At 33.8% G+C, this 12,167-nt stretch overlaps 1 protein-coding gene across 1 annotated transcript in view; it reads right to left on the minus strand.

The window, feature by feature from the left end:
- The window catches only part of RBM41 (RNA binding motif protein 41), a 48,282-nt gene that overhangs the window by 2,479 nt on the left and 33,636 nt on the right, over nucleotides 1–12,167 (minus strand). Inside the window, exon 6 of the mRNA XM_012644805.1 lies at nucleotides 775–922. Coding sequence (XP_012500259.1) covers nucleotides 775–922 — 148 coding nt within the window. The remainder of the gene's footprint in view (nucleotides 1–774; nucleotides 923–12,167) is intronic.

Consider the following 12,167-nt stretch of genomic DNA (forward strand, 5'->3'; position numbering starts at 1 on the left):
AATAAAAATAAATAAATAAATAAAAGGGGTTCTAGTACTTGAAAAGACTGAAAACCACTGGTATAGAGGATTTATAAACTTTCAGTAAGATAGGAAAGATGGTACAAGACTGTATGAAAGCAGTGGAGGGGAGTTTGGCAGTACTTGTGTGTGAAACCAATTGCCTGTACATCAATTAGTAGGCTGTTTAGCAATGATGATAGTTTGGGGACAATGATAGTTACAGATCCTATCCAGCCTCCCCACTAAAAAGACATTATTTTTTTTAGCACAGAAACTGAAATTCCTACATTATTCCTCCCTTTGGCTTAGAACACAGAAGCCATGCATTAACATGCAAACAATATTTAGAAGAATGCATCATCCACTAATTATGAATTAGTATATTAGCTTGCACTCACTTAGTCCTAAAGGAATAGGGCATGAGGCAAGTATGTGTGTTTTGATCAGAATACCAACATATTAATTAATGAGTAACCTAATTATAACTTACATTAGAAATACCATTGTCAGCAAAGGGAAAGATTTTGGTAGGGTAAGAAGGAACTGCTAAGACTGGAGAAAACTGAGGACACTAGGGTAAAGTGGTCATGCACTTTCAATGGAGGAGAGAAAGCACAAAAAGGGAGACAGAATAACACTGAAAACATATTTTACTTACTTTCCTTTTTCTCATGTGCTGTGGGTAAATCAAAGGACTATATCTAAGGTTATCAGTAGTCTCTTAGTGAACTGAGGCTGCAACTGAGTAATTATCTACATGAAGCTACTTACTGGAAAAGGTGATAAAAGCCTGCCCCCTCATTCGTCCAGTCATCATTTGGAATTGAATTGGAGGTCCTTTTTTCTCCTGGAATCGAGCGAACAATGAGACCAGATCTTTTTCAGTCACCTGAGGGCTAAGGTTCTTCAGGTATAACACCTAATACAAATTGAAGAGCAAAAGAAATATCACATAACAGAGGTAAGGCAACTCTTTCATTATGGTTAGAATTAGTTTATTTCAGATAAAAATGGTGGATTGAACACACTGATTTAATTTCACTCCATCCAGAAAACTTCCTAAAACTACGGGAACTTAAAAAAAACACACACAAATGAACAAGGTAAGGAGGCAATAGCAATAATACTCTGGAAGCTGGAAAACAACGGGATGATTAGGAACCAACTCAGCACATTCAAGAAAGCTATTAAATAAATCTTAAACTAGCAGTGGGGAAAGCCAAGAACCCACCCAATCTCCACTTAAGAATCCTCAAACAGTTTAGGAAATGATAACTTCAGGTACCACTGGAAATACATGTGAAGAGATGGGGTGAAAATAAGGTGGGTAAGCTGAAGGTTATTTAAAAACCTAATTTGATTTTTAAATACCCTCCTCCACAATATGCTACTGGGTAAAGGCAACTCGCCAATCCTGGTAGAATACTGGAGGCTCATTGTCAGAAGATGGTAAATGCCATACAGAGTTGAAGATATGAATACTGTTTCTCAAAGCAAGGAGACTAAGAAAAAGAATGCACACTTAATGCTGAGGTCCTCCCAAACCTTTTCTACCACTTGGCTCATAGAATGCTCTTACCCTTCTAAGAGACAGTTTGGACAGTCTTCTTTGGGGACACTGATAAGACCCTAGAGGAAAGATATAAAAATACTGACTTGCGATTGGGAATTCCTCCAACAAATGGCCCAGCCACACCACTTTAAAGTGAAGCTCAAAATCAACAAGGGCCACTTATGTACTCAAAACCTCCAATCAGCTTTTTACTCTCTACTAATAAAGTTGAGCATGGACTATTAGGCACCTGAGGAAAGCCTCTAATGTGAAAGATCGAGAACAGAACAAACAGAAAAGAAAGCAAATGAGAGAAAACAAAGACTATGGAGGGAGAAAAAAAAACTTCAAAAAACCATAACCAATATCCTCAGAAAAATAAGAGAAACTATTCTATTTATTAGGAATGGGATGCTATAAAAATTCAAGAGAACAAAAAAGCGTTCTTATATGTGACTGAACTTAAGTAGTCATCAGTTTAAAACAGATTGTTATAACTATAAGATGTTTTATGTATGCCCTTATGTATGCCCTTATGTAGCCACAAAGAAAATACCTACAGACAATATGCAGAGAAAAATGGGAAAGAAATCAAAGCACGCCACTACAAAAAAATAATGAACCACAAGGATTATAGCTAAAAGGGAAGGAGGGACCAAAAGAGCTATGAGACAGACAGAAAACAATTAATAAATGGTAGTAGTAAGTCCTTTGCCATCAATAATTACCTTAAATATAAATAGATTAAACTCCCCAAAAGACATAGAATGGCTGAATGTATAAAATAAACAAGATCCAACTATATATTGTCTAAAAGAGACTCACTTTAGATCTAAGGACACACATAAGCTGAAAGTGAAAGAACGGAAACAGATATTCCATGCAAAAGGTAAACAAAAGTGAAAAGGGGTGGCCATACTTATATCAGACAAAACAGACTTTAAGTAAAAAAACTGTCACGAGGGACAAAGACAGACATTATATAATGATAAAAGGGTCAATTCACCAGGAAGATATAACAATTATAAATATATATGAACCTAACATCAGAGCACCTAAATATACAAAGCAAACAATAACAGAACTTAAGGGAGAAATAGACAGCATCACTATAATAGTAGGAAATTTTAATACCCTACTTTTAATAATAGATAGAACATCCATACATAAGATCAATAAAGAAACAGAGGACTTGAACAACACTATAGACCAAATGGACTTAACAGGCATTTACAGAATATTCTATACAACAGCAGCAGAATATACATTCTTATTAAGTGCATATGGAACATTCTCCAGGATAGAATACATACTGGGTCACAAAAGAAGTCTTAACAAATTAAAAAAAAGATCAAAATAAAACTAAGTATCTTTTCAGACCACAATGGAATGAAAACAGAAATCAAGAGAAGAAAATTGGAAAATTACAAATATGTAGACATTAAACAACACACTCTTAAACAACCAATGGGTCAAAGAAGAAATCAAAGGGATATTAGGAAATATATTGAGACAATTGAAAATAAAAACACAACATACCACAACTTATGGGATGCAGAAAAAGCAGTACTAAAAAGGAATTTTACAGCAATAATAACTATATTAAAAAAGAAGAAAGATCTCAAATAAACAACCTAACTCTACACCTCAAGGAAGTAGAAAAAAGAAGAATCAACTAAGACCAAAGTCAGGAAAAGGAAGATTAGAGCAAAAATAAAGAAAATAGAGAATAGAAAAAAAATAGAAAAAACAACAAAACTAAGATCTGATTTTGTTGAAAAGAGCAACAAAATTGACAAACCTTTAGCTAGACTAAGAAAAAAAGAAAATTCAAATAAACAAAATCAGAAACAAAAGAGGAGATACTACAACTAACGCCACAGAAATAAAAAGGATTACAAGAAACTACTATGAAAAATTATACATCGACAAGTTGAGTAACCTAGAAGAAATGGATAAACCCCTAGAAACATACAACCTACCAAGACTGAATCATGGAAAATAAAAATAGAAAATCAAAACACAGCAATAATGAGCAAAGAAATCAAAACCACAATGAGGTATCATCACTACAGTTAGGATGACAAAAAATTATCAAAAATACAAAAAATAACAAATGCTGGTGAGGTTGTGGAGAAAAGGGAATTCTTATATATTTCTGGCGGGAATGTAAACTAGTACAGCCACTATGAAGAACAGTATGGAGGTTCCTCAAAAAACTACAAATAGAATTACCATATGATCCATCAATCCCACTACTGGACATTTATCCAAAGGAAAGAAAATCAGTGTATCGAAGAGACATCTGCATGCCCATTTATAATAGCAGCAGCACTATTACATATATTATATAATTATATTATTATATATATATTATATTATATAACTATATATTATACAGTTATATGTGACTATATTATTATATAGTTATATAATATAGCTATATAATATAGTTTTATTAACTGTAATTATCCTACAGTGATACTGAACACTGTTCATGAATTAGAAGATTTAATATTAAGATATCCATACTACTCAAAGCAATTAATGCATCTCTATCAAAGTCAAATAGCCAAAAGCCAAAACAATCTTGAGAAAGAACAAAGCTAGAGGATGCACACTTCCTTATTTCACAATATATTACAAAGCTACAGTAATCATAACCGTATGGTACTGGCATAAAACCAGACGCACACATAGATCAATGGAACCGAATACAGAACCCAGAAATAAATCTATGTATCTACAGTCAAGTGATCTTCTACAAGTATGCCAAGAACATATAACAAGGAAAAGATAATCTCTTCAACTTTATTTTTTAGAACAGTTTTAGATTTACAGAAAAGTTGAGAAGATAGTACAGAGAGCTCCCATATACTCCCCAGTTTCCCATTATTGATACATTATTATTAACTAAAGTCCATAGTTTATTCATATTTCCTTAGTTTTTACCCAATGTCCTTTTTCTGTTCCAGGATCCCATGCAGGTTACCACATTACATTTAGTTGTCATGTGTCTTTAAGCTGTTCTTGGTTATATCAGTTTGTCAGACTTTCCTTGTTTTTAATGATCTTGACAGTTTTGAAGAGTGCTGGTCAGGTATTTTGTAGGATGCTCCACTACTAGAATTTTTTCTGGCGTTTTTCTCAGGGTTAGACTGGGGTTATAGATTATTGGGAAGAAGACCACAGTGTTTTGAAAAGCACAGTTGTGATCACATCATATTAAGCATACATATAGTCAACATGATTTATAACTGTTGATGTTGGCCTTGATCACCTGGTTGAGGTGGGGTTTATCAGGTTTCTCCATTGTAAAGTTACTCTTTTTTTTCTGCATTCTCATACTGTACTCTTTTGGAAAGAAGTTACTATAAGCAGCTCAAAACTAAGGAGTGGGGAGTTATGCTCTCCTTCCTTGAGGTACAGTATCTACATAAATTATTTGGAATTGTTTTTTATGGGAGATTTATCTCTTCTCCATTTATTTACTCAACCATTTATTTATATCACTTGGACTCACAGATATTTATCCTATACTTTGGGTTATTATCCAACATTAATTTATTTCGTTTGTTGCACAAGTTGTTCCAGCTTTGGTCATTGAAAGTTCTTTCATGTGGCTTCTATGTTTCTCTGATATACCCCCAATGTCAAAGAACAACATACTAATTTTATTTTATTTTTTAGCACTTTCTTACTTTGTGGTACTACAAGATACATAAGGCTCATCTTGTATATTTCCTGTTCCAGTATTAGAAGCAACCATTTCTCCAAGGAACTTTGGTTCCTTTTATTAGAGAATGGTATTAGAAACAAAGATCTGGATGCTGAGCAAACTTTTTGCTACTTGGGTGTCCTTTCATTTGAGCCTTATCAGCTGACAGAGCAAAAGATATGTTTATACTAATCCATATATATAACATATAAATATTTCTATATGTAACCAGTGATATCTATAGTAAGTTAAACAGGAGTTCATACTGATGTCTCCAACTCTATACCATTACCACATGGATCAATCTAGCTTTCTCCCTTTACTTATCTACAAATTCCAACAGTGAGAAACCTGGCTTCCACCATCTGTCATCCATTTACTTAATTGTTCCATGCCATTATGCATGTATAGCAGTATCAGAATAGTTAATCAGTACCCCCATGGAACACAACCTTATCAACGGTGCCTATGTGCATTTCCATTTGCCTTCAGTCTTCCAGACTTCACACATGTCCAAATATATGTAGGTCAGCACGTTTTCCTCCATCCCTTCAATGAAGTTGTTTTAATGTATTTGTAATACAGTTATATTCTCTTCTCACAGTCTGCATTCTTTCCTGGGGTTCCCCAATCTCCTAAATGATTTTTTAATATTTGTATACATTAAGGGTTATTCTTAGTGCTATTTGGTTTTATGGGTTTTGACAAATGCATGCCTTGCTTCCACCATTACAGTATCACACAGAATAATTTTACTGCCCTAAAAATCCCTTGTGCTTCACCTATTTCTCCTTTCCCCATTTCGTTCAAACTCTTGGCAACCATTTATCATTTTACTGTCTCCATAGTTTTTCCTTTTCCAGAATGTCATATAATGAAATCATACAATATGTAGTCTCTCCATACCAGCTTCTTTCACTTATTAATATGCATCTAAAGTTCTTTTATGTCTTTTTGTAGCTTGATAGTTCATTTCATTTCACTGCAGAATTATATTCCATTGCATAGATCTACCACAAGTGAATGTACTCATTTACCTACTGGAGGACATCTTGACAGCTTCCAATTTTTGGCAATTACGAATAAAGCTACTATGAACACTCATGTTTTTGTGTGAACACAGGTTTTTTCAAATCAAGTGGGTAAATAACTAGGAGGGCAATTTTTGGATTGTGTGTTAAAACAATGTTCAGCTTTGTAAGAGACTGCCAAACTGTCTTCCAAAGAGGTTGTATCATTTTATATTCCCATCGGCAATGAATAAGAGGTTCCTATTGCTCTGTATCCTGAACCCGATTTGGTATTGTCAGATTTACTGTGGATTTCAGCCATCTTCGTGGGTGTATAATGGTATCTCATTGTTTCACTTTGCAATTCTCTTATGACAAATAATGATGAGATTCTTTTCATATGCTTATTTGCCATGTATATATCTTCTTTGGTGAGGTGTCTGTTCTTATCTTTTATACATTTTTAAAATGGTTTGTTCATTTTATTACTATTGAGTTTTAGGAGGTCTTTGTGTATTGTGGCTACAAGTCCTTTATTAGACATATGTTTTGCAAACATTTTTTCCAGTCCATAGCTTGTTTTTTGATTCTCTTAGAGGTATATTTTACATAGCAGAAATTTATATTTTTAACAAAGGTCTGATTTATCAGTTGTTTCTTACATAAATTGTGCTTTTGGTGTTGTATCTGAAAAATGTATCATCAAACACAAGGTCACTTAGATTTTCTCCTGTTTTCTTCTAGAAGTTTGATACTACTGTGTTTTATATTTAGGTCTATGATCCATTTTCAGTTAATTTTTATGAAGGATATATGGTTTTTGTCTAGATTTATTTTTTTGCATGTGGATATTCAGTTGTTCTAGCATCATTTGTTGAAAGACTGTCCTTTCTCCACTGAATTGCCTTACTCCCTTGTCAAAGATCAGTTCACTATATTTGTGTGGGTCTAATCCTGGGGTCCTTATTCTGTTCCACTGACCTGTGTGTTTTTTTCCCACCAACATCATACCACACTACTTAATTATAGTAAGTCTTAAAGTTAGATAGTATCAGTCCTCCAACTTTGTTGTTATTCAGTATTGTGTTAGATATTCTGTGTCTTTTGTCATTCCATATAAACTTAGAATCAGTTTGTTAATATCCACAAAATAACTTGGCTGGATTTTGTTGGGATTGTGTGGAATTTACAGATTAATTCAGGAAGAACTGATATCTTAACATTAAGTCTTTTAATTGAGGAAAACAAAATATCTCTGAATTTGTTTAGATCTTTAATTTTTCCATCAGTTTTATATTTTTCTGCATATAGATCCTATACCTATTTTGTTAAATTTATACCTAAGTATTTAATTCTTTTTCGGTGCTACTATAAACAGTGCTGTTTTTAATTTCAAATTCCAATTATTCATTTCTGGTATACAGGAAAGCAACTGACTTTTATATATAAACCTTGTATCCTCCAGCCTGTACTCACTCACTAGTTCCAGGAGTTGTTTGTTGGTTTTTTGGTTGATTCTTTGGGATTTTCCACATAGATATACATGTTACCTGTGAACAAAGAGAATTTTATTTCTTCCTTCCCAATATATATACTTTTAATTTCCATTTCTTGTGTTATTGTATTAGATAGTACCTCCAATACAATGCTGAAAAGGATTGGGGAAGGAGGACATTCTTGATTTGCTCCTGATCAAAGGGGAAAACATCTAGTTTCTGATTAGCTGTAAGATGTTGTAGGTATTCTTTATCAAGTTGAGGATGTTCTCCTCTATTCCTAGTTTGCTGAGAGCTTTTTAAAATCACGAATGGGTGTTAAGATTTTTCCAAACGCCTTTTCTGTATCAATTGAAATGATCATATGATTTTTCTTCTTTAGTATAATGTGGTAGATTGATTTTCAAATGTTGAAACAACCTTGGATGCCTGGAATAAATCCCAATTGAGCCTAGTATATAATTCTTTTTATACATTGTTGGATTTGATTCCCTAGTATTTTGATTTTTCAATCTAAATATTTAAATAAAATGTTTTGATTTTCATAGCATTTGGGATTTTTGCTTCTATGCACATGAGAGATACTGTCTATAACTTTCCTTCATTGTAATGTCTTTTTCTAGTTTTGGTATTAAGCTAAGGCTGGTTTCATAACATGAATTAGGAAGTGTTCCCTCTACTTCTATTTTCTGGAAAAGATTGTAAAGAATGAGTATTATTTTATATGCTTTCATGTTCGCCCCTCTCTTAGCCTATCAATTCTACTTCTTTTTATAATTTTTTAGTGGTTGCCTTAGAGTTTGCAATACACATTTACAACTAATCTAAGTCTACTGTCAAATAACACTATACCACTCTCTGGGTAGTGCAGATGCCTTATAACAGATAGATACATAGATAGATAGACACATTTACATTTACATATATACTAATTCCTCCAACCTATCCCTTATAACATTGCTGTTATTCATTTCACTTATCCATATGTTATAATCATCAAACACATGTTTATTACTTTGAAAAGTTATCTTTTAGATCATTTAAAAATGAGAAAATACGATTTTATTTTACCTTCATGTATGTTCTTCCTTTCTTTATGCACATCTGAGTTTCTAACCCATATAATTTTCCTTCTCTCAGGAGAACTTTTTTCTTTTAAATATTTCTTCTTGCAAGGCAGGTTTACTGGTGAAAAATTCCCTCTGTTTTTGTTTATCTGAGAAAGTCTTTATTATTTTTCCTTCACCTTTGCAGTATCATTTTTGCTGAATACATTCACATATGCCAACAACAGTCAAATTGAGAACCAAAGCAAAGACTCAGTAACTTTCACAATAGCAACGAAAAAAGTAAGGTACCTAGGAATGTATTTAATTCAGGAGGTAAAAGACCTCTACAGGGAGAACTATGAAACACTGAGGAAGGAAACAGCAGAGGATGTAAACAGGTGTAAAACCATACCATTCTCAGGGGTTGGCAGAATTAACATTGTTAAAGTGTCTACACAACCAAAAGTGATCTACGGATTCAATGCAATCCCTATTAAAAATACCAACATCATTTTTCACAGATCTAGAAAAAATAATTCTATGCTTCGTATGGAACCAGAGAAGACCCCGTATAGTCAAAGCAACCTTAATCAAAAAGAACAAATTGGGAAGCATCAATTTACCAGACTTCAAGTTATACTACAAGGCTACAGTAACCAAAACAGCATGGTATTGGCACAAGAACAGAGACACAGACCAATGTAACAGGACTGAGAACCCAGATATAAAACCATCCTCTTATAGCCAACTGATCTTTGACAAAGCAGACAAAAACATACACTGGGGAAAAGAACCCCTATTCAATAAACGGTGCTAGGAAAATTGGATAGCCACATGTAGAAGACTGAAATAGGATCTGCACCTCTCACCTCTCACAAATATCAACTCATAATGGATAACAGACTTAAATCTAAGGCATGAAACCGTAAGAATTTTAGAAGAACATGTTGGAAAAACTCTTATAGACATCGGCCTAAGCAAAGAATTTATGAAGAAGACTCCAAAAGCAATCACAGCAACAACAAAAATAAATAAATGGGACCTGATCAAATTAAAAAGCTTCTGCACGGCCAAGGAAACTATCAGTAGAGTGAATAGACAAACTACGGAATGGGAGAAAATATCTGCATACTATACATCCGATAAAGGGCTGATAAGTAGAATCTATATAGAACTCAGGAAAATCAGCAAGAAAAAAATCAAACAACCCCATTAAAAAGTGGGCAAAAGACATGAACGGAAACTTTTCAAAAGAAGATAGACTGATGGCCAACAAACATGAAAAAATGCTCAATATCTCTAATCATCAGGGAAATGCAAATCAAAACCACAATGATTTATCACTTAACTCCAGTGAGAATGGCTTTTATCAAAAAGTCCCAAAACAATAAATGTTGGCATGGATGTGTAGAGATAGGAACACTCATACATTGCTGGTGGGACTGCAAACTAGTACAACCTCTATGGAAAGCAGTATGGATATACTTCAGAGAACTAAAAGTAGAACTACCATTTGATCCAGCAATCCCACTACTGGGTATCTACCCAAGGGAAAAAAAAGACATTCTATAAAAAAGACATCTCCACTCGAATATTTATAGTAGCACAATTCACAATTGCAAAGATATGGAAACAATCCAAGTGCCAATCAATACATGAGTGGATTAATAAAATGTGGTATATGTATACCATGGAGTACTACTCAGCCATAAAAAAATGGTGAACTACCTATTGTATTATACTGGGTGGAGCTGGAGCCCATTCTTCTAAGTGAAGTATCGAAAGAATGGAAAAACAAACACCATGTGTACTCACTATTAAATTGGTACTAATCAATCAACACTAAGTGTACATATAGGAAGTAACATTCATAGGGTGTCTGGCAGATGGGAGACGGGAGGAGGGGATGGGTAAATTCACACCTAACAGATGTGATGCCTGCTGTCTAGGGGATAGGCACACTTGTAGCTCTTACTCACACATTGCGAAGGCAATTTATGAAACCAGAGTGCATACCTGTAATGCTCTGAAATGAAAAAAAAAGTTCTATAAATATCCACTGTCATGTTAACATATGTAAACCTATAGTTATGCTTAATATAACTATGAAATAACTGAATTCAGATTTATTTTAGAATTTGATGTGACAAAAAGAATGCAAAAATGGCAATTAAATAAAATGTTGGATACAAAAAAAAGAATTCTAGGTAGATGAGGTTTTTTTTTTTTCTTTCAACACAAGTATTTCACTCCATTGTCTTCTTGCTTGTATGGTTTCTGATGAGAAGTCTGTTGTAATTCTTATCTTTGTTCCCATATAAGTAGTGTTTCCTCTGTTTTCGAAATTTTTCATTGTTTTTCTGTAGTTTGAACATGATATGGTTAGGTATAGTTTTTGGTATTTATTATGCTTGGTGTTTTCTCAGCTTCCTGGATCTGTGGCTTGTTGTCTGTCATTAATTTTAGAATATTCTCAGCCATTATTACTTCAAATATTCCCTCCTTTTTCTCGTCCTCTTTTGGTATTTCAGTAAGGTATATGTTACACCCTTTGAAATCATCTCCTATTTCTTAGTCTCTTCAATTTTTTTTTTTTTTTTTTTTTAGACAGAGTCTCACTCTGTTGCCTGGGCTAGAGTGCCGTGGCATCAGCCTAGCTCACAGCAACCTCAAACTCCTGGGCTCAAGCAATACTCTTGCCTCAGTCTCCCGAGTAGCTGGGACTACAGGCATGTGCCACCATGCCTGGCTAATTTTTTTTTATATATATATTTTTAGTTGTCCAGCTAATTTCTATTTTCTTTAGTAGAGACGAGGTCTCGGTCTCTTCAATTTTTTGCTGTCTTTTTTCTCTTTGTATTTCAGCTTGGGAAGTTTCTATCACCATGTCTTGAAGTTTACTGATTCCTTCCTTGGCTGTTTCCAACCTACTGATGAGCCTATCAAAGGCATTCTTCATTTGTTACAGTTGTTTTTTTTTTTTTTTTTTCCCCTAGCATCTCCTTTTGATTTTTTCTTAGAGTTTCTATCTCTCTGTTTACATTAGCCATCTGGACTTTCATGTTATCTACTTTTACTAGTAGACTCCTTAGTATATTAATCATGGTTATTTTAAATTCCCTATCTGATAATTCCAAAACCTGTGTCATATCTGAGTTTGGCTGTCATGCTTGTTTTATCTCTTCAGACTGTGGTTTTTCTTTTAGCATGCCTTGTAATTTTTTTGTTGAAAGCTGGACATGATCTATCAAGTAATAGGAATTGAGCCAAAAAGGCCATTAGTGTGAGGTTTTATGTTAATCTGGCCAGGAGTTGGGCTGTGCTTAATGTTTGTTCTAG

Source organism: Propithecus coquereli, unplaced genomic scaffold (assembly GCF_000956105.1).
Source record: "Propithecus coquereli isolate 6110/MARCELLA unplaced genomic scaffold, Pcoq_1.0 Scaffold104, whole genome shotgun sequence".
Taxonomy (NCBI): Eukaryota; Metazoa; Chordata; class Mammalia; order Primates; family Indriidae; genus Propithecus; species Propithecus coquereli.